Here is a 27,546-nt window from a genome sequence, read left to right as displayed (position 1 = left end):
GTATGCAAACATAACTCGGTAACTTGTAAATCGAGTTTTCTGAAACTGTTTTCCTTAACCATTTCAAACCCCAACGTCTCAGAAATTGTTCGGTCTCTCCTGTATACTCTCCCTCGCTCTGCCATCACTCTTTCCTATACTCTGCCTCAACGTCTCACTCTCCGTTAGTCTTACTCTCCCTCTACACTTTCCCTGTTAGTCTCAATCTCCCTCTACACTTTCCCTGACCCTCTCACTCTCCCTAGTGGTTCCGTCAAATCCTCACCGCTAGCGTTGATTATAGGTACGTTGATGTTCTCTTTCTCTTGTTTTGTGTATCACAACTGATCTAGATTAGCCTTGCATGTATCTTGTTGGTTTAAAAAAAGTCATCTGGATTGCAAGTAAGAAGCAATTTTTTGTTATGTGTGGGTATTTTGTGTGCGTATTTTGGGCTTTCAATCTTGTGTGTGTATTTTGTGTGCTTGAATGCTATAAACAACTCCAACTCCAATGAATGGCTACCTACGTCTTCCTGATTCAGTTACAGTTTCCTGTTTATATGGGTCGTGCTCATTTATAGTTTCCTGTGATCTCTGTGTTTCTTGGTTCAAGAATTTTAGCTTCAAGTAGAGATTTTTGGATGATGATGGTGAAAGATGATTTTTGTCCGTGTCTGTTGGCAAAGTGCATTGTTTGAAAATTACTGAAAAGTAGTAAATTTAATAATAAAGATGAGAATTTTGTTGTGTTTTATATGCTGCAATGATGACATTATTTTTTTTTTTTTTTTTTTGTATTGATTTTTTTTAAAATGTTTGTGAACATGTTCGAAATAAAATTGGGATGCAAAACAAGAAGTATTGCAAGCAAGCAAATAAGTATCAGAAACTAGTAGCTTTCAAGGAAGGTGACTTGGTTTGGATTCGTCTTAGGAAGGAAAGATTTCCCTCTAAAAGATCTTCTAAGTTCTAAGTTGTAGCCTCGAGCTGATGGGCCTTTCAAGGTGCTGCAATGGATTGGTGAGAACGCTTACAAGATTGAGCTACCAAGGGATTAAGGTATTTCACCAACCATCAATGCTTCTGATCTTTCTCATTTCTATGAAGATCAAGAAGACCAGGTGGACTTCGAGGCAAGTCCTTTTCAACCAAGGGAGTTTGACATTGGAGTGTCCCAAGTTCCAATAAACCCAATTTGATGCTAAGTTTGGGCCAGATTGTTTTACTTAAGGCTAGAAGTGCAACCAATTATTTTGAGAGTTTTTCCTCCAAAAAATATCATTAATAATTTATAGTTTCCAAATAAGTCAAATAGCCTTAATTAGTAATTCCTAGGGAATTATCAGACTTTATGTTTTAAGTCTTTTATTGTGTTTCTAGTTCCTGAGTCAAGTTTGACTTTGGTCTTGCAAAATTTAATGTTTTAATTACTATTTTCATTTTCCTATGCTTAAAAAGTTTTTCTAAGCTTTATATAAGTCTTTTTACATAAATAAATAAAATTAGAGTGTATTTTCAAATTATATTGCCTTTGTGCTTCAGAAAATGGATTTTTTCTTTTAAACTTTTATTCCATTGGTGGATTCCTTGGGTGGTGAGTTAGGGTTTTGTATCTCTTTTAGTGGTGTTTCTGTATCTCATAGAATGGTGAGTCATTTATCTCCTTTATTTATTAAGTGTTTGGTTAAATTATCATTTTATATTATATTCCAGCCATCCATCATTCAAATATCAAATTAGTTTGGGTATTCCCTTTCTATTCTAGAATTTTTATCATCTATATTTTTGCACAAGATTAGTGGACAAAATTGGTAAATGCCCTGTTTGGGCAAAAATAGCAGGTGTTTGCCCTCTTTTCCAAACTAATTAGGGGAATGCCACTGTTTTGTAACTCAACAATAGCAAAGTCGATATTTATTGAAAAACTCGATCTTCCTATAGTCGAGTTTTGTGTGAGCTTTCTGCCATCCTGGCAGACACGTGGCTTTTTTCAATTAATCGTGTATGCAAACATAACTCGGTAACTTGTAAATTGAGTTTTCTGAAACTGTTTTCCTTAACCATTTCAAACCCCAACGTCTCAGAAATTGTAAAGTCTCTCCTGTATACTCTCCCTCGCTCTGCCATCACTCTTTCCTGTACTTTGCCTCAACGTCTCACTCTCCGTTAGTCTTACTCTCCCTCTACACTTTCCCTGTTAGTCTCACTCTCCCTCTACACTTTCCCTGACCCTCTCACTCTCCCTGGTGCTTCCGTCGAATCCTCACCGCCGGCGTTGATTACAGGTACATTGATGTTCTTTTTCTCTTGTTTTGTGTATCACAACTGATCTAGATTAGCCTTGCATGCATCTTGTTGGTTTAGAAAAAGTCATCTGGATTACAGGTATGAAGTAATTTTTTGTTGTGTGTGGGTATTTTGTGTGCGTATTTTGTGTGCCTAAATGCTATAAACAACTCCAACTCCAATGAAAGGTTACCTACGTCTTCCTGATTCAGTTACAGTTTCTTGTTTATATGGGTCGTACTCATTTACAGTTTCCTATGATCTCTGTGTTTCTTGGTTCAAGAATTTTAGCTTCAAGTAGAGATTTTTGGATGATGATGATGAAAGATGATTTTTGTCCGTGTCTATTGGCAAAGTGCATTGTTTGAAAATTACTGAAAAGTAGTAAATTTAATAATAAAGATGAGAATTTTGTTGTGTTTTATATGCTGCAATGATGACATTATAAATGTAATGTGATTGTTTTGTTTAAATACTTTGCATAGTGTGTAAAAATTCACTTGTAAAAATTCCCTTCTCATTCCCAAATCTAACTGCTTAAGGAACCTAGTTGTGAATCGGAATACTAATCTTGTGGCCCGTGATATGTTGTAATCCTCTTTTCCCTTCAATAAATGACCTTTGGGTTGGATTTCTTAAAGAAAAAAATGAAAAAAAAAATGATACAAAGTTGTTGAGAAACAATTTGAATAGTGATAATTAAATGAGCATTCAGGCATAGTTGCTACTTCCAACAGAAACAAAAAAAGGATATGGTGCTTTATTTGTGATTTTATGTTGAGCACCAGTTTCATTTATAATTGTGTTGTGCATCTTTGTTGGATGAACTGCTCTTAAGTAATTAAACAAGGATGTTATTGCTCTGTAGGAGGGATTAGGATCTCCTGGACTTATCCTAAGAACTACAAAGGATCTTAATCCCTCAAAGTAGAGACGTTTGCATGGGATAATATAAGCATTTAATTAAAATTGTAGTTAACACTTTTATAGACATGCCATGGTGAAACATCATAAAAATCAAGACAGTTCCAGGTGAGAAAATAAAGCAATTGCTTGTTTTCAGGACAATAAATTTTGTACTATCACTAACTTAACCATTTCATCAAATCATCTGCTAATGTCATGGTCAACCATGTTGTCGCTAGGGTGTGCATCTAACCTACCAATCCTAACCGAAGATAATGGATTGGTTTTTTATAAGTCAGTTTGGGTTGAGATTTTTGGGTTGAGATTTTTGTCAGAAGGATATGCATATATAGAAGCTTGTAATTTCCATTTTTGTTATCTTGAGATGATTTACTTTACCTTGGTATTATGAATATGTCATCAAGAGTTTTGTGTTCTGTGACCAACAGCTCGCCACTTGTGTGAGTTGCCTTAAATCGAATCCCCCATCTCTTCCCTTCGTTTCTCTTCAATTGACTGATTTATACTGTTTCTTTAAATTTATAAAGAACATTGGATGACACCATTTCATACGTGAATTTTGAGTTTTGACCCACAATTTGATTACTATATGGTTATGCCGGACTGCATGATTTGCTATTGTAATTACATCTTGGCATAGAGTGAATCATGAATAATTGCTAACAATTTATTTGCTGCCATGTCAGATATGCAGGCACTGGATAGAGTGGAGCCTGGGCCCGACGATCGTACCCAATTGAACCGGCAGCCGGATCATCGGTTAACTCCGCTTTGGAGGCACGCCGCGAATGAGGTATGTATTTGTATTATTAATACATCTCTGTTTTATAATTACCTTGTGTGTACTACCTAACATAATGCTCGTCTGTGTGAAGGAGGTGCCTGGCATTGTAAAGGTTCGACGCCGTAAATTTGTACTGCCGTAGGGTGGGCTAGAGCCATGTATCACGCAATACATAGATGTAGCAGGTTTCACCGGCTTGTTCATGGTTCTCGATATGGAAATCGATCACGCATTGATCACGGCTTTGGTTGAGCGGTGGCGTCCGGAGACACACATGTTCCACTTACACCATGGAGAAATGGGCATCACCTTGCAAGATATAGAGGTGATGTTAGGGATTCCGGTGGATGGGTTGCCTGTCACTGGGAGGACAGACATGGACTGGAGTCTGTTGTGTCGACAGTTGTTGGGCCATCAACCTTCGCCCTCGATACCCAACTTAAACACGTCTACCCTTACTGGGGCGAGGATAAAATACAAGTGGCTTGATGAACGGTTTGCCACCCCCCCAACTGCAAACGCCGGTGATGAAGTAGTGTAGCAACATGCCCGCTACCACCTACTTGTTTGGATGGGGGCCATGTTGTTCATGGACAAGTCAGCGGACCGGGTCTCACTCTTGCCTCTACAGCTCCTCAACCCAATTAGCATTGCGAGACAATATAGCTGGGGTAGTGCAGCGTTGGCCTGACTCTATAGGCACCTCTGAAAAGCATCGGAGAAGGATGCGATGCAGATTGGAGGAGCACTAGTGTTGGTGCAGCTATGGGCCTATTCAAGGTTCCCACGAATATGCCTAATTGCGAGCCCGCCTTTACCGCCAGTGCACTCAGGGCCCTTGCCATTAGGTACATTCATCGAGTTCTCATTATTTATGTGTAATAATATATTATATATAATTAAAAATATGTGAAACTAACAAACAAACGAAACTTTGCTAATGCTTATATGGATGTGAATATAAAGCAAAGTTTGTTAACTGTAACTGTAACGGAAGAGAGAGTTTAGTAATGACATTGTTCACAATTCATCACATGAAAGTTCACTAACTAGCATTTGTTGAAACTCCATGTTTGCTAGGTGGAGCGGGCCAAAGAGCACTGCATAGCATGCCACACATGTCCTTACTGTGTACCGGACGTCACTGGCTACACTACGGGCAAAGCAGGTATTTGTATTTACCGCTAGGATATTGGCAAAAATAGAAAAATATGGCTCCGAGGATTTGGTTGCTATCTGAGTTAAGTTCCAAATGACATTTGGACATTCATTTTCAAATGCAATATGCCTCACCCCCACTAGACTTGGACTCAAATATCAAGTACCATCAGCTAAAACCCATATCCAGCTTACCAAAATATAATTCATTATGCACATAAACCACAATGGAGTCCAATGGAACTGAAAATTGATTTAATAGAGGTAGAGGGGGTGTGGTATCTATGATGCAGCTAGATAAGATTGATTTAAGACTACATAAGATTGATTTAAGACTACCTTGCTATTTTGTCTATTCAAGATTTAATTGGGGTTCAAATATGAAGTCCAATGGAACTGAAAATTGAGTGGTTTAAAGGCCCAGTTATATTTGTGTAAGGGTTAAAAAAGATATTTAATTTGGGTTTGTATTTGTATTTTAAAAGTTATCTTAAATTTTGTTGATGTAGACAAAATACGTAGTTTTTGTAATTGTTGTGGATTAGGGATATTTTGGTAATTTAGTTGAGTCAAGGACTTTCTAGGAGATCCTAAGTATCTTAGTTTTTATTTTATTACGAGTCCTAGTAAGTCTTTTTATTAGTCATTACCTTATTAGGCTTTTAGTTTACTAGTCAAGGCACCGACTCTCATTACTATTGGCTGTACTACTATTAGTACCAGACTGAGTCCTGTCTTAACTAAGATGGATATCCAATGAGTCAAGTGTCAAGAGCAAGAAATTTTTGGTTGGAACGTGTAGATTGGGTTTTGGGTTACTGTATTTGTCTGAAAATGAACATTGGAGAAAATGTTCACACTTGGTTTTCTTTAATGGAGGGACTAGACTTCATGCTTCAATCTTATAATATAAGACCCACGAAACAACAACTAGACATTAGCCATTGAATTGGTTAATCAAAGTTGACTTCCATGTTTGATAATCACATCAAGATGCATGTGTATCTATGAATAATCAACATGATTGGCTTGAAGAGCTATAACATATGGTTGGATAAGTATAGATTAATGTTAGCAAACTACATAATTAAATGTAGAAAGAATCTTAAATGATGGTAAGAATAGTAACAATCTTAGCACACTTATTGCAGTTGTTGTTTCTTGGTATTGGCCATTTTTTCAAATGGATGTCAATAATTTTCTTAATGATGATTTGAGTGAAGAATTCTACATGCAGTTTCCTCTGTCATCTTCATCATATTGTATTGACTTAATATTACATCAGTATGCATAGTTATTTTCTTGGGCTTGGCATCTTTTCTGCTTCTTTAAATGGTTACTAGCTCAAATAGACCAAAGATGCCTTGAATTTTATTTCTCCTGTTGGATTTATTGACAACAAAATTATTAGCACTCCACTAGAGTCGATGCTTGACTCACTCCCTTCAGTTTCAAGCCTACACTGGTTCTTTTTTTTTTTTTTTTTGTTTTTTTTTTGAGAATCACTACTTTGAACTTTATTAAATAGTAAGCAAAACAACCAAACAAATAGTAATGGTGTGCGATGGGACATCTTCCATCTACACTTGAAAACCAGTGACATGTCCTGCATGTCAAACTAGATTGTGAGCTACAATATTCCCTTCTCTACGAGCATGTGGAAACCTAAAACAATGAGATAAAATTGCAAAACATTTAACCTTATGACTAAATAAACTAAAAGAAATCAAAGAGAACGAGTCGGAATCTCCTTCTGGGATGGCAACAATTAAACTTAGATCAGCAACTAACTGTAGAGCACTCGATGTGGCCAAAGTTTCAAAATCCATGACAGTTAAGGGGAGAGGGATGATTTCGACCCTATGCCAAGCCCTACCTTGGCAATCTCGAATGATCAATCCAATCCCAGCCTACACTGATTCTGATTGGGCATGAGACAATACTAATTCTAATTAATTGTTGCTTCACCATAGGTTTTTTTATTTTTTTAGTTGTGATGGTTGTTGCAAGATATTGGTGTCACTCTCTCCTCTGCCACTTCTTTCTATTGTGATGGTTGTAGCATGATTTAAATGGCATACAAATGACATTTTTTTTTTTTTTTTATAAGCAAACTAAATGTATTGAGATCGAGTGTCATTTTGTTCGTCATCACTATTAATCTTCTTCAGGGTACTTTGTAGCTTCACTCCATGTCATCTTGAGACTAATTTGCCAACATGTTTTTTACTAAATGTTATCCATTAAGACAATTTTGTGACCATTTGTCCAGACTCAAGGTGTGCTATAACAAACCAACTTGAGTTTGAGGGAGGTTGTTTGATTATGTTATCCCTAGACCTAAGCACATTTTGGCCCATTGCACTTACTTTATTCTATGATGATATTATGTACTATTAGTTATAGACTCTACTTGTATATATTATAGGCTTCCACTATGCATTATGAAAGTTACTATTTAGACCCTTAAATGGCTTAGCTACCAATTTAAATCAATTGTTTCAAATATTAATTGAGTAATTTATCAGTCAATGTTTGAGTCATACGAATAATGGATAAATAACTAAATAAAATAACTATTAAGAATATATTGTTATAAACTTATACACAGAGAGACAACATTCATTCACCAAGTGAAAATCCAAAATTGTAAAAACACTTTGAAAGTGAACCCCAATAAGCAAATCCACTATAAAAGGATGTTGTTGTATAAACAGTACTCACATGACTTCCTATACATGTAGTTGGAGTTGAAATAATATACTAAGTGGAAAGAACAAATTTTAACCTTTCACGTTTTAGCTTAAACACCCAAAATTTCAGTTAGTTATGTATGGTGTAAATGAAACAAGGGAAAATATTAGTGTGTTAGTGTATGGTTAGAATGTCAATGAAACCGAATTAAAATATTAGTGTGTTTGGCGATAAACCTATTTCCTTATTGTATTTATTTAATTTTTTTTTTAAATTTCTGTGCTTTCTATCTCAACCTTTTGGTAATAAACTTTTAGTGTTTTGTATCTTATATATCACATTTAGTGTTTTGTATCTTTTATATCGCAACGATTGGTTTTGCACTGCTTCATCTTTGATATGTGTAGTTGCTATGAAAAGCCTGTATTGAGTGTTATATTTATATGCAACACGCGAAATTTATATGCATTTTTCTAGTTATGGGGAATAAGTCGATGTAGTCATAAACCTGCTTGTGTTTAGATGTTTCAAATCCGAAACTACAGTGTACTAGTAATCAAATTGCTGATAAATTTTGTTTAAGTAACGGTCCATTTATGCAGATTGTGTGGGAGCCGTACACGCATGCACTTGGCTCCTTGCCTGCGTATTGCACTGCCGACGAACATATTTGGAAGGCCGTTGTGCCATTGATATACTTTTGGATAGTGGAGGGGCATCATCCTGAGCAGGTCCTTCGTCAATTTGGAATGAAGCAACCAGTTTTAGAGGTCGTGGATACGTCACGCAACCTTCACAGGATATCCCTCCAGGGTAAATGGGACAAGGATTGGGTGGCAGAACATGATCCCCATATTCAGCAATGGGGCAACCGAGGGCAACTTGTTCATGCTGCCCCTTTCCTGGAGGTGATACGACGTACCTCATTGAGTACATGACATGGTACAATGGCAGCACAAGGAGGTACATAACAGTAGAGTCCGCGTACTGGGAACTCATGGTAAGGCAACCATTCCTGAACCTTTGTTGAAACCATTGTTTGATTAAATATCTTCAGCATGTATATTTGGTAATTAAAACTTCACAATAATTGTTGTCATTAACTGAAAATGAGTTGTATCTTTCATTATATTTTAAAGTGAGACACATGCTATGATTTAAGTTTTGCATAAATTAGTCGCTAACCCGTGCAATGCACGGATAAGCTATTAAATACGAGAAATTAAAAATACGCTTTTGACATTGTAAGTTTAGAGTTATTTCATTTTGGACTGTTTAAAATCCTTCAAGTTTCATTATGTTGTAACCAAAATTACTTTTAAGTTCATAAAAAGATAATTTCACATGACCCCCTATTATAGTTTTGCATCATACCTGCGTTCCTCAGTTTATGATGCCCTTGTTTTGTAGGTTCGGACGATGCTTTGGTCTCTACAGAGGTGTGACCGAGGGTCTGACGTGTACAATGACCTTAAGTTTACACTAGAGGTTGTGGACGAGTTGGGCCGAATTAAATTGGCAGATGCGCTCGCAGAAGCAGCCGACATTGATACTCAGGCCCCGGGTCGCGGTGGGCGAAGTGGTGGGTCTCGAGGGGGTCGACGCCGTGGAGGTGGTCGTGCTGGTCCCGGACGTGTGACTGAGCCGGAACGCATCTACGAGGAAGGGGATGAGCCTGGTGCAGAAGCAGAAGAATCATGGCTTCAGGGTGATTGGGTATTCTCTAACAGTGGCACCGAGCCATCCCACACCGCCGATGATGTTGTTGGGCCATCCCATACTTTGTCCTGTGGTGGTAGCCAAGAGTATGAGGCCCCTCGACAGTCCCCCCGTATGTCGCCCCCAGTGTTCAGTGGATCTGCCCATGGTGGTGGATGCATATTTGTCCCCACACCAAGCATGCCCACCCCACCTATTATGCATGCGGAGCCTAGCATGGGACCTTCACCTCCAACCCCCCACAAAGAGGCTGTACAGATTGAGCAGATACTGAGTGAGGACATTCAGCCAGTGGAGGGTTTGCGGAGATCTCGACGCCCTCCTGTGCATGCTCCCGATTGTGGGACCGGTGACGGTATCTTCTTCCTCTACATTGCCTATCGTATTTAGCTAATTGTACTATGAATTTGATTGAATATGTTCATTTAATTAAGCTGTTGTGTCTGATGAAATAGGTAAGATGAGACTTGTGAGGGCATATGGGCGGAAACGAAAAGGCCATTGAACCCGAACTTAGTGTGTTGAGAATGAATAGGTGAGTTTGCAATTGATATGTTAGGAAGGGTGGTATGCCTGGAAAAAGTTGGAACTTCTTGTTTTTCTTCTTCTTCCGTAAGAATGCGGTTGCGAGATACCCATGAAAGAAGGATTTTTAGGCTTGAACTTTTCAGCTGCTTGGATTGCTCTCTTCCTCTGGACATGCTAGAAAATATTTTCGTAACACCCATTTTCTCTGACTTCATGTTTTTTGGGCAAATCATCTGAGGGAGATATGTTTGTATCATCTTCATCTAAGTCTATTCTGTCTACCTGATGATCTTTCAATTTACAGTTCTTGATGGGTGGATATTGAATCCCAGTGGCAGTCTTATCAAATATAAGAACATGGAAGCTTAAAATTCCTTCTTATTTAAAGACTAAAAAATAACCATTTGGGTTAAAATGATATTCAACGAAATCCTGCCAACCAAGTTTCTAGACCAAATGTTGTTATCAGCTTTCTTCAATCCCACTTGCCAAATACCACCATAGGGATCATTAAGCGTTGCATAGGATAGCTCAGAATTGTTGAACCTTAACCACAAGTACCCATCCACACTCACGTGAATACACATAGCATCCGTAAAAAGTTTATGCATCAATTTTGGGAGTGAATTGTCCACCATTGCTACACTGATGTTCGCAGTTCTGCGTGTGCTACGCAACAAGTTTGCACTATTGAACCCTGTACAGTCATATCACCTACACGCACGTCAATACACAAATATGCATCCTTTTTCAATGCACCGCTTTCAAGGATGCAGAGCATCCTTGAAAAGGTTATGATACATTTAACACAACTCAGCACTGTCTCGTCAAGTCATGTCAGATGAAGCATAGGAATGTTGAATAGTCTTCACGTGAATAAATACACAACCTCCTTTGCAGTACACATCACCAAACTCACTGTTGTAGCACAAGCTATAGCTATATCAACAGGTACCACTGTATAGCCAAGTCGAGTCATATCATCTTTATTCACGTGAATACTTACCCTTACATGCAGTCACATCCATGTGAATACTTGCCCTTGCAAAACTCCTATATAAAGTCTCATTTACATCTACCGATGCAAAACATCTACACATACAAAAATCCCATTTACATCTACCCCTTGCAAAACATATACACATATCGATCAGAAGTCACATTTTCCAATGTCAATGCGCAATTGGATGCTACCTCGTTTTCCAGATAACTATAGGAGGGAGAGAGATTCCGACGAGACGGAATACTATACCGGACTGCGCCGAGAATGGGACTTTCGCGTGAACGAGTCCAACGCTCTACACGATGATCTCGTGCAACTCGGAGCGCCACTTGTCGACTGTACCTCGCTCACATTGCCACAGCAAAACATGCACCAATATGAGCGTGTGGTGACAAAAATAAAAAAAGAGAACAATCTGATGATACTCCGTAGGTCCAGGTATCACATGCTACAACTGGCGAAAGAGCTGGCTGATGCAACGAACAGACAACTCACTCCGGCGGAACGTAACAATGTCCTCAATTACGAGGACTACCTGTCAGAGTGAATGCCTATGTGGTATATGTGTTGTGTCTAGGATTAAGTTAATAATATTAGTAGTGTTAGTGTTCAATATGTAATGCATGCATATTGGTGACATTGTGTAAGTTATTTTAAGTTTGCTATGTTATGTTGTAGGTGCTTATTGAAGAACATCATGTGTCGAAATATTTAACTTCTATGCGTTATGTGAGAATAATCTAAATTACGAATAACGTGCATGCTCCTCACAAATCAATAATAAGGTTTACATAGTACAAATGCAACAACAGTGACACACATACATTTAAAATATAGTTAACCAAAACCAAAATAGTTCTCCAACAAAGTCTAATTACACCACGACACGATTACTCTTCATCTGACATCTCCACGTCTGACTGATAAATGGGATCACTAAGAAGTGATTGCATGAATCGTGCGTGCTCATACCACCCTCCCTCCATTGACTCTCGAATCTCAACTTGGGTACGATATCAATTAAGACGTATTTTCATTCAATTATTTTCTTCTCTTATGCGATTCAATGCTTTACGAAGTTCGTCGATCGTGTCTCTGGCATTTGTGATGCAAGTCGCCGAGGCACTGGCAACTTAAAACCAACCAACTCATCATAAAACATTTGCTGTTCACGAAATAACCAAGCCCACTCATGTCTCATGGTATTGTGAACGTAAGCACTATTTCACAGATTTGGATAAATTGGATAGCTAAACTCATCTTCCAATACCCAGCAACGACCCATAGCAATGAACACATCGTGAGGCCTATAGAGTTCTGGGTTTCCAGAACCAGACATTGACACTGAATACAATAACAGCAAATGATCAAGTTAACAGTGTGTATCAACTGTTGGTAAATAATGTCGTTTCTTTCATTTTCAAGAATTCAATCTACACATTTTTATGATTTGGGTAGAACTGTGGAAGAGTGTTATTTTGTGATTAATGGTTAATATGAATTTTGCATTGAGTTAAAATAAATAAATGAATGGAAAATTATGACACTAAACCCAAAATTAAAAAGCCCAATTGCACACATGAAGCACGTGTGATGAGACTAATGTGTGTATGTGTGTGAAATGATTTGTGACCTCTACTCTCCTCTACTTTGCCTTTCTTCCCATGCATCCAAGCTTATATAAGACATTTGAATTATAGCTTACAAGGATTTTTCTTTACTGTTAGTTGGTAATTTTGTTTCTAAGTATATGGTTTACCTGGCCTAAGTTTGTTCCAAATGATCTGGTTGGAATTGATTCGGTAGACTAAACAAATATTAAGCTTACCATTTTGATTATGTGGATGTAGTTGGTTTAATTTTTTTAAATAGCATTGGAAAATTTAGCATGTTAAACTATTTTGAAATATTCGATTGATGCTTATATTTTGAAATACTTTATATGGTCATGTAGATTATTATATTTATATATATTTTTGGATGTGGTTGTTTTTTGTATTAATTTTAAAAAATGTTTGTGATCTATTATAGTTTGATTTTGTACTTTGGTTTACTTTACAACATATGTATACATCTTTTCTTGCACTCCTAAATTAACTTAAGCCCTTGTTCATGATGACAAAATTTTTAAGAACGTCATGACCAAGCAAACCATTTAACTATATGACAAAATTTAGCTATAAAATTAGTTATAACCTTAGGTTAAAACTACAACTTTACTCAATAAAATAATCATTATTATATATTTTGAAAATCTAACTGTTGAATTGCATATTCCTTACACTCTTAATACACATGTCAAATTTTATGTATTTTGGATATTATATACTATATGATCTATAAGCTCATATTTTATGCATAACTTTAAACTACAAAAACTAGCAATTTAAACAATTTATTGATGTCATAGCTATTGATATTTAATTTTCTAGAAATTTTGTAAGCATGGAGGATATAAGAAAAAAATGTAATCCAATTGTGGAATTCTCAAAATTCAACTCTAATAAAAAGATATTGAGTAAAGTTGTAGTTTAAAACTATAACCAATTTTGTTGTTAAACTTTGTCCTTAACCATAAGGTTGAAAAAATAAACAAAAATCCCACTCAAACTCTAGTTTTATGGAAATTTTATTGTGGAAAAAAAAAAAAAAAAGCAAGACTAATCTCATGTCACCTAATAACAATCTTGCACCCCTTCTTAAGCACTATAAAGACTCGAGTAGTTCTAGAACCACAAATTATTCCACAACTCTGATGTGGCAGTTTGTGAGTGATTAACTATCACTTACACATGAACCCACCATTTTTTTTTTAACCAATCACACTCTGCCATGTCACAGTTGTAGCAAGAAGTTGTGAAAAATTATGTAGTCCTAGACTTTTCCATAAAAACCCCTTTAGACACATTTTTTAAACACATCAAAATCACTCCCAAAAAGTAATTAAAGAGGTAGTTTTTAGCTTAATTCCTTTCTAATTAGAGTAAAACTTAGGTACAGTACTTAGGTGCTATTCCTTAGGTTCCCTTTTTAAAATTTTGCCATGTGAATTTTTTCTCATGAGATGGAAGTGTATGTTTTAGTTAAGTAGTCACATGGCTAAATCTTAAGAGGGGAACTTAAGGAATAACATCTAAAGTATTGTACCTAAGTTTTGTCCTTATAGTTAAATGTTACTTGGCTAAGATCTTTCTAGATTTGGATCCTGTAGTTTAACAAATAAGAAAAGCCATTTTTCTAGGGGAAAAAAAAAATACAATTTTCCAAATTTCTACTTGTATTTCCAAATTCCAATGGACATATTGAACCTGTTAAGATGTGGACACGATATGTTCCGATTCCGGTGGATTTGGTGCTTAGGGTTATTGAATCCAAGCCAATTCTTAAGAGCATTGTGAATTTAGTTAAATTTGGTGTAAAAAACTACATAAGAGTCAATACTCTCCCTTTAAAATATTATTTTATTCATTATTTATTATTTTTTGTGTCCTACCCATCGAGTTTTCTGCCTCTCTTATACACAACCACCATAAAATCCATCTATCTTAACTAACAAAACCTTAATCAAACAACAACCTAACTAGATCAATGATCAATGTCCTCCTCCACCACGAGCTCCATCGTTTCCAACATCAACGTCCCGCTCAACAAACAAACACCACATATCAAGCCAAACCCAAATCAAACCAAAAACCAACACAAACCCAAATCAAACAAAACCACAACCATCGACCACTAATTTGGAACTAACCAACACAACCCAATTGTTGCATAGCACTGGTGATGGCGATTTTTGATTCAAAGGAAGAGAGTGAGAAAAGGGTACTTGGTTTAGTAGGTAGGGCTGTCGAGGGAAAGGAGAGAGAGTTTATCTACAAAGAAGAGTGAGAAAAAAAATTTTAATATTAATATTGACCGAAATTAGTTTGTTGATGAGCGGTGTCCTCAACAAGTGTATTGAGCTCATTGTTCATTTGTTACATTTTAGGACAAGCTATTGAGCCCGATGCATTGAGTTTTTAAGGAGTTTAGCTTTTATTTTTATTTATTTATTTAGTAATTGGTATTTTAACAAGATGCTTTGTCGTTAGATTTGAGATTCGATCCTCGCCTACACTAAAAATCAATTGGTTTTTCCATTGCTATCCCTAGTCTTTTGTTTTAAATTATTATGAGTGGACAATTGTGTTGGTTCTAGTAAGTTAAACTAATAAAAAAAATTTCTAAAAATAAAAATAAAAAATTGATGAATTTTCTTGTCGTTAAATAATAATAGATATAAGATTTGATCCTCACTTACTCAAAAAAACAATTGATATCTCTCTACTATCATGATCTAAAAACTCTATCTTAAAACCAAAAAAAGAAAAGAAAAAAAAAACACTAAACTGCCCCTCTTCATAAAAAAAAAAAAAAAAAAAAAAAAATGATTATGTGCAATATAAAATGTTGCTATAGTCAAGATTTCAATCTCTTGTGACCAACATTTACTACAACAAACAACCAAAATCACACCAATGTACTTATTCAACCAAAAAAATACAATTTCTTCTAACCAACATTTACTACAACAAACAACCAAAATCATACCAATGTACTTATTTAACCAAAAAAATACCATTGCCATAAAATTAAAAATTTAACCAAAAAAATAAAAATTCATTACAATATCAAATAAAAATACCATTGCGATAAAATTATGATGTGAGTTTTTTACTTGAGGTGATACAAATTTTACTTGAGTCCGGACGCAACTGTGGAGCAGAGCTGTAGAGTGCAACCAGTTCAGCCGAAATGCAAGACACTCTCAATGGGAAGGGATGGGCAGATAATATACGAGAATAACTCGACTCTACGGAGTTCGAGTATACTTTATAACTCGATTAATACAATATCGAGTTATGTTCAAGACTTGTACCGTACACCTGACACCAAGACAGGATAGACAGATGTTTAACAAGCGCATAACTCGATAGCTGCATAGTTGGTTATATAACTCGGTTTTCTAATTATCGAGTTTTTCAGAAACAAAATGCCACGGTGGTAGTCCAGAGTGGCACAAAGTTCACACATAACTCGCTTATTGAATAATCGAGTTTTCCAATATAACTCGATTTCCCGTTTGTCGAGTTACAAAACAGGGGCATTTTCCTATTTAGTTTGGAGAAAAAGGCATAATGCTGCTATTTTTGCCTAAACAAGGCATTTCCCAATTTTGTCCAGAGTTTTGGTATAAGCACCAAATGACAATGTTGCTTTGGAGGATTGGCTTCAACTGCTTACCTACTAGAGAAAACTTCCTGCAAAGAATTGACATGTATTATCCAAGTTGTGTTCTTTGCGATTCTGCATTTGAGTATTGTGCCCATTTTTCTTTAAATGGCTTGTTGCCATAGCCATTTGGTTTGCTGGTAATTGAGACATAGGATCTGATCATTGCCCCATAAATTCAAACGAAGACATTATTAATTTGGTGCTAGATCATTTTACCCACCTTTCAGTTTCATGTGCTTATCTTCATAGAGAGGAGGCTTTCATGTGCTCACTACATATGATATTCACTATGGGCTTAATTTGGAGTTTGAGAAACTGTGCATAATAGCATGAATGTGAATATTATGGTTATCACTAACAACATAGAAAACATGGTCAAGGAATATGCCTTGGTTATTGTTAATGAGGAGACTAGGGTATTTAATAGAGATAAAGAACCTGAATCACGACTAACCCCACCTATAAGCATAATCAAACATTCAAACTCACCATTGATGCAACTATCACTGATCACTTAACTGCCAAGGCAGCAGTGGCAAGAGACAGTTATAGTGAAGTGCTCAAAGTCTGAGCTAAGTTACAGGGCAGCTTGGTGCATTTAGGTGCCTAAGGTGAAAATCGAAGTTGAAGCCTTTCGTATATTTAAATATAACTTAAAAAAATAAAATATAACTTAAATTCTATTATCTTATTTTAGATTCAAAAAATTATTACTAATTAACAATTTAACACGAACCACGTAAACATTTTTTTTTTTTTTAGAAAGACTATAGGCACAAAAAATTTGACAAAACTTTTCACACCAATTGATGTAGTAGATTGATAGTGATAAGTAAAAGAGTGATGTTAGTAGTGGACCTAGGTGAGAACTAGTAAAAGTTTGTCAATTCAGTTATTGTGAAAAATGTTGTGATTTTTTTTTTTTGTGTCTTATTATTATTATTATTTTTATTATTATTTTTATTATTTAGAAGTGTTACATTCACAATATTTTTCACAACAAATCCTAGGTGTTAAGTTTTTATTGGTTCTAATTTGAACCCACCACTGAAATTATTTTTTTGCCATCAATAACAGCTTGTAATAATCTACTACTTAGGATTTGTTGTTAAAGTGTTGTGAATGTAGCATTTCTCTCTCTCTCTCTCTCTCTCTCTCTCTCTCTCTCTCTCTCTCTCTCTCTTCTTATTTTTCATTTGATAAAAAATTTATTTTATTTATTGACTAATATTTGGGCTTAATTAAATTAAAATTTGGGGTCTTTTTTCTATTTGGGGCATTAGGCGACCACATCAATTGTTTATATAGTGAAGCTGGCACTTACAAAAGATGTGCTCTCCTTTGCCGGCCAAGACAGTAGCATTTCTCTAGGCCTTACAAGTTGCCAATGGGGAGAATTGGTTGCAATTTTGACAGTCTCAATGTAAAGGGTGAATAAGTTAACTGGTCCATTAATACTATTATTCGTAATACCCTAAATGAAGTAAGTGATTTTTTCATGTGTAAGTTTAGTTGGGTTAAGAGAAGTTTTAATGCATGGATTCTAATTAGCTCAATTGATAAAGTTTCTTATGGTTGTATAAAAGANTATTTATTGACTAATATTTGGGCTAATTAAATTAAAATTTGGGGTCTTTTTCTATTTGGGGCATTAGGCGACCACATCAATTGTTTATATAGTGAAGCTGCACTTACAAAAGATGTGCTCTCCTTTGCGCGCCAAGACAGTAGCATTTCTCTAGGCCTTACAAGTTGCCAATGGGAGAATTGGATTGCAATTTTGACAGTCTCAATGTAAAGGGTGAATAAGTTAACTGTCCATTAATACTATTATTCGTAATACCCTAAATGAAGTAAGTGATTTTTTCATGTGTAAGTTTAGTTGGTTAAGAGAAGTTTTAATGCATGGATTCTAATTAGCTCAATTGATAAAGTTTCTTATGGTTGTATAAAAGATCTGGAGTTCAATTACTGCTTACATCAAAAACTGATTGGTGTCTTGTCTGATGATAAAAAACTATCATCAGAACAGCCTCATAAGTTAAAACTCTCTCTTCAAAAAAAAAAAAAAAAAAAAAAAAAAGACTAAAATTGATTGATGTCTTGTTTGATGATAAAGAGCCTCATTAAAAGCAAACACTATAAGTTGAAACTTCCTCCAAAAAAAAAAAAAAAAAAACAAATAATTTTCTTAATGAATGTGATTCACATGAGGGGAGTATATATACCTTATATCCTTATAAAATTTAAGATGATCTTGTATTAATAACTATATCATCAATCAAGTATTTAAATTTTATAAATTTTTGTATATAAAATTGAACCTAAAAGATATGTTTCTAGATTGAATAGTAAATAACATTTGATTTGCATGAAACTGGTATGCATGTTAAGAATATAGAGAGCATATAATACAAGAAATTGTCAAAATATTATTCCAATAACAAGTTATTAGATGCACTTATAATATGTGTGTGTGAGAGTTTCTAATGGTTAAAAATGCACTATATTATATCACATTGAAATATTTATTACTTGCCAACCACCAGAGCACCCACACTAAAAAATAAATTTCGATGGGGCATTCTTCAAGAGTAGAGAATTATGCAGGAATTGGGGTGATAATCCGAAACAGCGAGGGGTAGGTGATGGTGTCTATGTCCAGCGAATCCCCTTCCAGATATAGCCATAGAAGTGAAGGTATATATATATATATATATATTACTTGCCATATTAACTTGCTCATTTAATAGCATCTTTTTTTTTTCTTTTTTATATATATTTTTTATCTAAGATAGAATTCTACTCTAACTTAATCTAAGTGTATGTGTGTGTGTGAAACTTCCTCCTAAAAACTTGAACCCCAACCCTTATTCCCCACACCTCACAAGCACTTATATACTTATGGAGTGATCATCACGCCAAGGGTACGAGGTGGTTTGAAATTAATAGTTAAGGATGCAGATGTAAGCAAAAGTTCACAACTTCACATAAAGATTAATAAAGGTTATCATCCATTCAACATTTTTCATCAATCGCTTAATAATAGATGCTATTTTGACATAATACCAAAATGTTAGGGATTAAACTGATACATTTGAAAGGTTAATGACCAAATTGACATGTAAATATTAGGAACTAAAATGGTAATTTACGCAAAAAAAATAAAGGTTATGTACACACTTTATAGTTTTGTGTTGATCTTTCTATTGTCCATATTGAATTGTTGACTTAACATTAGCTATGGTAAATATATGTAATTTGTAAACAACATGATCGTTGAACAATTAAGTGCCATTTTGAGAATCGCTTATGTGGGTACCTTAGGCATGCATGGCAACGTCCTCAGACGGGGTCCTAGGAGTCCCACATCGAAAGAGTCTTCCCCCACTTTCTGCCTTATAAGCTTTGAAGCGAAGGAGTAGTGTACCACTAGTCCTTCTTCCTTTTATTGTGGGTACCTTAGGCATGCATGGCAACGTCTTAGGCCGTCCTCGGCATGCTTTGTAACGTCCTAGACATGCAACGTCCTAGGCATGCATGGCAACGTCCTAGGCATCCTTGGCAACGTCCTCGGATGGGGTCTTAGGAAAGAACTAGTGGTACACTACTCCTTCGCTTCAGAGCTTATAAGGCAGAAAGTGGGGGAAGACTCTTTCGATGTGGGACTCCTAGGATCCTGTCCGAGGACGTTGCCAAGCATGCCTAGGACGTTGCCATGCATGCCTAGGATGTTGCCATGCATGCCTAAGGTACCCACAGCTTATATTATTTTTCTATAGTTTATTTACATAATGTGAGACAAAAAGCTAAAATCTAGTTTATTTATTTTTTTAAAAAAAGTTAATACTTAGATTGTTTAAAATAAAGCCGAGATAAAGAAACAAAAAGCAATAAACTTTTTGGCAAACGAATCATTTATTTTGCATTAAATCTCTCTCTTTTTCTCTATTTCATTTTAGGACTCATAATTAATGAAGGAGGAGAGAAAAAAATGTTTTTTTTTTTTTTTAAATACTAAATATTTTAACACACACACAGGTAGAGAGGAAAAAGTTTTAAAGAAACTGATAGTAATGTATATTCAAAAGGGTTTGAAAAAAAAAATGTTATTGAATAGGCAAGTTAATATGACAAGTAATAAATATTTCAACATGACATATTATTAGAGCATTTTTAAGATTTTAACCAATAGATAGCATTCGCATCCAAGAGCCAAAATGTAAAACGATTCTCATTGTTCACAAAAATGCGCAAGTTCTAATTCTTTTTTCTAATCTTTTAATTATGTGTTGGGTTTTGTGTTTTTGTCCTGGGTGAGTTGAGCGTGGACCCCATTATCAAAGTATAATTTTTTACAATTACTTTAATATTATGTATTGTAAAGTAAAGTACGAAATGTAAGATGTATTGTTAAGTGAGAATTTAAAATAAACAAAATACATTTAAAAAATGCAAAAAATTTATATATATTTTTTTTTATATATTCCCAAATGAAAATTTTTAGACATCTATGATCTAAAAAATATATAACTTTTGTTAAGTTGAACCGTCAAACCCAATATATATTTTCTAAAAATTAGGAATATGTTAAGGGAAAGTGAATGGACTAAATAGAAAGATTGAAAAGCACGACAACAACTACCCCATTGTTCTCTACTATGAGGGTTTTAAAACGAGGGCAACCCGTTTGGTACATGTGTTTAAACAACATTACATATTTTTTCACATATTTTTTTACTCGCATATATTTTCAAAAAAATTAAAAACTGTTGTTTAAATACATGTAACAAACAGGCCCTAATTACCATGACAGGAAACATTGTGCCCCTACATCAAGACAAATATCAATTGCATAATTACAGAGGTCGTGATCGGTCTGGCTATCCCAAAAAACAACAAAGTACGACAAAATAATATGACAAAGTCAAGCTTAAAAGTAAAGTTACACATGAACCTTTTTTTTTTTTTTTTCTTTTTTTTTGTTTGATTAATGTGTGTCCTCTATTTTGGGAAACATTTTTTTGGAAATTGAAAAAATTATCAATATTTTTTCAATTTTCGAGAAATTTTTTTTTCAAAAATAGTTAATTATTGTGTGCCTTAAGGACACATATTAGCAAAATTTTTTTTTTTTTTTTAACAAATGATAAACTATTTGTTTTTTTTGCTCAAAAAAAAACTATTTTTTTTTTGCTAATCAAATGATAAACTAATATATTTTATACAAATCTTTTTTTTTTTTTTGAAGAAATATTTTATACAAATATAAACTATTTGTTTTTTTTGCTCAAAAAAAAACTATTTTTTTTTTGCTAATCAAATGATAAACTAATATATTTTATACAAATCTTTTTTTTTTTTTTGAAGAAATATTTTATACAAATCTGGACCTGCGGTAGATTGAATTCAAAATCTTGTTCCACTAAAAAACTTTACGAGAATTATTATGAGTTCTGACTGTAGTAGCATTTCTTAACATAAACATAGGTGAGCTCAAATCCCTATTTCAATTTGAAAATTTCTTGGCAAAAGTTACACCTTTTGGCTACCAAAACTTTCTGAATTCTGAGTCTTCAACACTGAACAGTAATAATAAGATTATAGATCCCATGAATCCCAACCAGCAATCCAATTGAGCTTGAGCACCAACCAAGAGATCAGCCTAAGTTGAAGTTGTTGCATATCATATCTGGGATCATATACATATAAAATATTAAGCAGATAAGGAAAATAGATGAAGCCCAATTGGGAGCTCAAGAATTGCTGCAACCATGGTCAAGTTGTGTTTCTCATCACTGTCTCTGTCTGCGCTGTTGTCATACTAGCGGTATCTCTCTCTCTCACTTCCTATTTCATTTTTGCTTCTCATACTTCTTGAGCAAAATCTTGAACTACGTTGGATCAGTGAGACACCCATATTTGGTTAAAGAGCCCAATGGTTTATTCTTTGTTGCATTGTAGCAGAGAAGTTGGAACCCATTGATCAAAATCCTTTTTTTCTTTCTTTAATGGGGTATGTTTTTGCCCCCAGGTTCCATTGATCAAAACTTTAAAGGGTGCCCGTGTCACTATTAATTTCTGTTAATGTGCTTTAACTCTTTCATTTAATGGTGGGGTTTTATTAAACTTCAAGTGGGTATTTATCAATTGCAATAAAATTCTGAGACCACCCCCTTTTTGTTTCTTGCTAGTTATATTTTAGTTTTGTTTCTTTTAACAGAATCTTTTTTAAAGTTTGAATCTGGGATGGAAAATTATTAATGAACTCAAGGACAAAACATTACTCTGAATGCGTATAAAAAATTGCTAAACAATCCTAGATAGATAATGTTGTTGTACTCTTTTGCTATGCAGTATAAAGCTCTATCTTATCATAAATGAAAGGCAATTCCCCTTCAGTTCTGGATAATACACTTAACCCATGGGAATTGAAAAGTTGGAATCATAAAAGTAAATCCAAGTTATGTGGTTTTCTGAAAATTGGACCTGACTAAAAGTTCAGTCAGTTTTGAAACAGAGCCAATTTATGTTATTTGCTGTTATGTAATTCTCTTAGAATTTACTTTCTGAATGCTATGCTTAATGTGTGAATCTTTCTTATTGATGTAGTTGTGGAGAACATTTTTGCTGAAACCATTCAAGCTTGTCACTGTATTTCTTCATGAAGCGAGTCATGCTGTAGATTGTAAACTTAGTTGTGGCCATGTAAGAAGCTCACTTCTTTCCACATAATTTTATCTATGAATTTCCCAACACTCATGCAGTCATGGTGATATATTACAAAAGAAAACCTGGTTTTATAATGATGTATTATATGGTTTTATTTTTAGAGTTATTTGCTTCCAAAAATAACAAACTCTTCTATAGAATTAAGCAGCACAACGCTCATATCTAAAAGACATAGTGTTTGTGGCTAATAGTGTAAAGTAACACAGCAGGCTCTCCTTCGATGTCATACAAAATTAAATAAATGGAGGGACATCTACTTGCTCAACCTTTATCCATTTACCAAAAACATTCATAGCAGTTGGCTTAAATGTCCAAGATTAAAGATGCCTTTTATTGATGCCTATGTAAACTCTTGATTTCATAGGCCGCTTTTCATACCTTTTAATGCTAGTGATAAATTTGGCACCATCAGTCTTTTATTGAGTTTCTAAGCCATGAAGTGGGAGAGGAGTAATTATAGGTGTCTTGGGATTTCTAGTAAAACATACTATTTCTGCTTAGGCCTTTTTGGACTGGGTATATGTATCTAGTTGGATGTATTGATCTTCTTTTGATATGAGAAAAAAATAGCTATTTTCATTTTAATTTGGTGGGATACCTCCTTAGTACGTAATGACGAAAGGTCTTTTCTGGACCTTGGTGATTTTGTGGCTCAACAAAGCCTTCTGGTATCAATTTTTCTTGAGCATTGGGGTAAACATAGCATGGGAAGATTTTGAGCATCAACATCGACCATTTTGATTGTCAGCATGACAAAATCTGGTTCAATGCAGGTAGAAGGGATCAAGGTTAATGTAGATGAAGGTGGAACCACACAGACACGTGGTGGAGTTTACTGGTTAATCTTGCCTGCTGGATGTAATGTTACCTGTCCTTAATATATTTTAACTCTTATTTAATAGCAGATATTACTCTTATGCAACAGCAATGTAGAAGTGTTCAAATGCACACTTTGCTGTGACATATTGTTTATCCATGATTAACCTGATTCATTTTGTTTTGAATTTAAGTTTTAGAATCTTTGGGTTCAATATATGTTGTTTCTCAGTGCAGTTTTCCAATAAATAATTGGTAATTATGCAATCTTCTCTTCTCACCGTCTCCATTTTGTGGCATTCCAGAACTTGGGTTCATCCTTCTGGGGAATGGTCTTGATACTTGCATCCACAAATCTTCTTACTGCAAGAATAGCTGCCGGATGTTTTCTTGCTGCACTACTTGCTGTACTTTTTGTAGCTAAAAATGTGAACACTTATGAACACGTAGATTTTCTCTTTTTGTTTAATATTCCATATGGATGCTGCACTGCACTTATGAAGGAATTTGGATTTCACATGAAAACACAGCATTTCAAATGGTAGTTGAATGCAAAATTTTAAGTTGGCAACATATTGACAACAAAATGTGGAAAGTTTTCGTTCCTGACATTCTGAAGTTATTCTTTTGTATACCATAAAGAAGAAAAATTACCATCAAGACAAAAGAAGATGATTTAAATTGTTTTGAATGCCCATCGATTATCATGGTTATTTTTTTTATTGCTTTAAATATTGGAAGTCACCATGCTTATCCTGTGTGGTATGACATTTTAATTAATTAATTTATTTCAGTTTTCTTTTGGTCTTTCCTGCAGTGGACTCTTCGAGGACTCTGTATTGGTTAGTGTTTTCATAATTTATAATTTGGCTTACTATTTTTTATACATGCCACAACATATTGGGTTCTATATGTTTATGTATTTCGTATTTTGCCTCAGGGTTTATACTTTTCCTTGGTGTAATTTGGGCTCTGCAAGAAACAACAAAAGTTCGTATACTGTGGTACATCATTCTGTTCATTGGTAAATGAAATTCTGCTGTTTTTCTTTCCATATTGTTCAGGGAAAAGGATGATTGTTCCTTTACACAATGTGATAGGGTGAAAAATCAATGCTTACTCAGTTTTATCAAAATGCAGGTGTTATGAACAGCTTGTTTTCAGTTTATGGTATGACTTTGGAATGAAACAATCAATTTAATCATTAATTTAATTGGCTGTGTATGGAAATGTGGATTAATCTGTATGTAATTATGCAGACATATATGATGATCTAATATCCCGTAGAGTTCACTCTAGTGATGCCGAAAAATTTGCTGAAGTGTGTCCTTGCTGTAATGGTGTTGGATGGGGCATTATTTGGTGAGCAACTGAGCATCATATCATTTTAGAAGAGTACAAATATTCAATTTTTGACTTGAATAGTTTTTGTTCTTATATGTTAAACCAATAGCACAAGGTGCTCTTATGACCTATAATTGTGTTTTATTGCTTCAATTTCTAATTGTGAAGAACTCTACTTGCAGGGGGTTGATATCTTTTTTGTTTCTTTGTGGAGCCATGTACCTTGGTCTTGTGATTTTGTCTTGAGGTACATCACGATTGCTCAATTCTTTGAATTTTGTAATTTCTATTTGCATGTTGTCTAAAACTTGTTCATATGTATGATTTTAGAAAATGTTTGTGATTGTCATTGGGCGACGTTCAAATTCACTATGAAAAGTGTCATTAGGGACTTTGAAGCTTTTATAGTTGAAAATTTTCTATTATGCTATGTACAAACGCACAAAGTTGAGGATGTTAGTTGAATTAAATATAATATTATCTTGAACTTGATTATAGAGTTGAAGAAAATTGGAGACTCATTTAAATATTACCAACATAAACACTCATCCTTTTTCAACTGCTGTGAGAAGCACTTTCAGTTGATTATGTTTCCTTGCCATATCACTATCATGTCACTTGAGATAATTCTTTTCATTTATTCTCAGAATTTATATTGCACATTCACACCTCTTCATGGCCATGTTGAGGACATTTTGTGACTTGAGAACATTTCATTTGTCACAACTATGTTTGATTATGATTTTAGGTTATGGCTTACCGAATGATGTTTGGTGAAAATGGAAAATCGTAGGGAGCTGTACATTTAAACATCTTCATGTTGCATAGGTTCCAAAAGCTGCTAGTTAACCTAAAATGTAATAGAAACTCTATACAAATGACCACCATATTGAACTGTGCTGAAACTCTCTTGGTGTGAACTTTTGAATCCTTTAGTTCTGTGATATTAGTATATTACGCTTATATTATAGAAAGAAAAAATATATGAAATTATTTTGCAAATGATTTTGTGAATCATGACATCTAGATGCCCATGGACTTGAATTGATGCCAATTACCATCAGTGTTTTTATAACAATAATGTTTCAACTGGATGGAACAATGTTTGTATGTGTTCAGTTCTGATAAATATTCCTATTTTATTGATGACTATTCAGCATTTATGTATGATCACATTTTTTTTTACATAGGAAAACCAACAGTAATTTAAATTTTTTGTTATGTCTAATCTCATTCTTAATTGGTGCAACGAGGATTCTAATAGATTAGCAGCATGTTGTCATTGCCATTATTTACGTTGTAATATTTACTGTATATATGCTTCTATACATCACAATCACTTTTGTTGCAACTGTACAGGATGAAAGTTTCTGGTTGATACCGACGTCTTGTTCTTGCATATACTCGTTGCTAAACATGATCTCATTTTTTATTATTGAGAAGATGTTCTAATCAAGCCAGTTTCTGCAGCTTCATTCTTTCCACCCTTCTCTTGTGGGTTGGTATATCTGATTTATGGGAAATGACATGTCAATTGACATACTTTTCGTTAATTCATAGTTCAATACCTTAGAATTTAGCTTGGAACCAAATGTAGTATATAGAATTGTGTTTGTAATTTTATGCTGATGTTTTGCTATTTAACTACCATGTTATTGGTATTTTCATTTCATTGCTCTCAATGAGTGTGTTGAGATGAATTCATTTTCATTGTTTTAAAAATAAGCTGTGTAGAAGTACATTTATACCTAGAAAAGTGAGGTTAAACCGTTAAAGGGTAAAAACAAGTTAACATTTTAAGTTAAAACAAACTTATAAGATCCATAGAAACTGCTAATATTGGGGTCATTCTAGCAGAGACTTGTATACGGATTGATGTTTTATGCCAAAACAAGAGCAACAGGACAGTCCAAACTTTGGTGGAAATTCTGCAATTGAGGGTAATCTGTGTCGGGACTTGGTATGCAAAGTTCGTAAGGCTGTATATCCTGTTACAACTCATCCAGGACATGAAATTGCTGAATAGAGTTCGTTGTTACTGTTATTTCCTCATCTCGTTCTAAATAAAGCATGTCTAAAATGAAAATAATAATGTCCATGTTACTTCCTAATAAGCATGGGTGCAGATTCAGATTTGTGTGTGGTTACAAGAGTGGTGCGGTGATTTAGCAATTTTTGAAAAATTAGGGTGCAGGTGCAGCGAGTTACGTTTACTAATAAATTATTAAATATATTTATATTTTTATATATTGCTAAGCATATTTTTTCATATAATGGTTGTAGTGGGCCTTTTTGTTATA

At 34.6% G+C, this 27,546-nt stretch overlaps 1 protein-coding gene across 2 annotated transcripts; it reads left to right on the top strand.

The window, feature by feature from the left end:
- The first annotated feature begins 21,788 nt into the window (after nucleotides 1–21,788).
- LOC112004855 (uncharacterized) lies at nucleotides 21,789–26,928 on the top strand. Of its 2 annotated transcripts, XM_024037091.2 has the most exons (10): nucleotides 21,797–22,184; nucleotides 22,967–23,062; nucleotides 23,860–23,944; nucleotides 24,209–24,330; nucleotides 24,720–24,744; nucleotides 24,843–24,926; nucleotides 25,043–25,072; nucleotides 25,162–25,264; nucleotides 25,429–25,493; nucleotides 26,606–26,928. In XM_024037091.2, the coding sequence occupies exons 1-9, from the start codon at nucleotides 22,092–22,094 to the stop codon at nucleotides 25,490–25,492; spliced, it is 702 nt and encodes a 233-aa protein (XP_023892859.1). In that variant the 5' UTR covers nucleotides 21,797–22,091; the 3' UTR covers nucleotide 25,493; nucleotides 26,606–26,928. The 2 variants fall into 2 exon arrangements, with proteins under 2 accessions (XP_065618730.1, XP_023892859.1); XM_065762658.1 differs by lacking the exon at nucleotides 24,209–24,330 and having other exon boundaries at nucleotides 21,789–22,184; nucleotides 24,697–24,744.
- Nucleotides 26,929–27,546: the final 618 nt, after the last annotated feature.

Source organism: Quercus suber, unplaced genomic scaffold (genome assembly GCF_002906115.3).
Source record: "Quercus suber isolate HL8 unplaced genomic scaffold, Cork oak 2.0 scaffold_467, whole genome shotgun sequence".
NCBI classification, from domain to species: domain Eukaryota; kingdom Viridiplantae; phylum Streptophyta; class Magnoliopsida; order Fagales; family Fagaceae; genus Quercus; species Quercus suber.
The sequence above is the reverse complement of the archived record's forward strand: the minus strand, read 5'-3'. Positions and strand labels throughout refer to the sequence as shown.

Bases quoted from the DNA above. Each gene is read 5' to 3' on its own strand.
- LOC112004855 (XM_024037091.2), top strand. From the start codon at position 22,092: ATGAAGCCCAATTGGGAGCTCAAGAATTGCTGCAACCATGGTCAAGTT. The intron at 24,927-25,042 runs GTAAATGAAATT...ATCAAAATGCAG, and splicing joins GTACATCATTCTGTTCATTG to GTGTTATGAACAGCTTGTTT. The intron at 25,073-25,161 runs GTATGACTTTGG...GTAATTATGCAG, and splicing joins CAGCTTGTTTTCAGTTTATG to ACATATATGATGATCTAATA.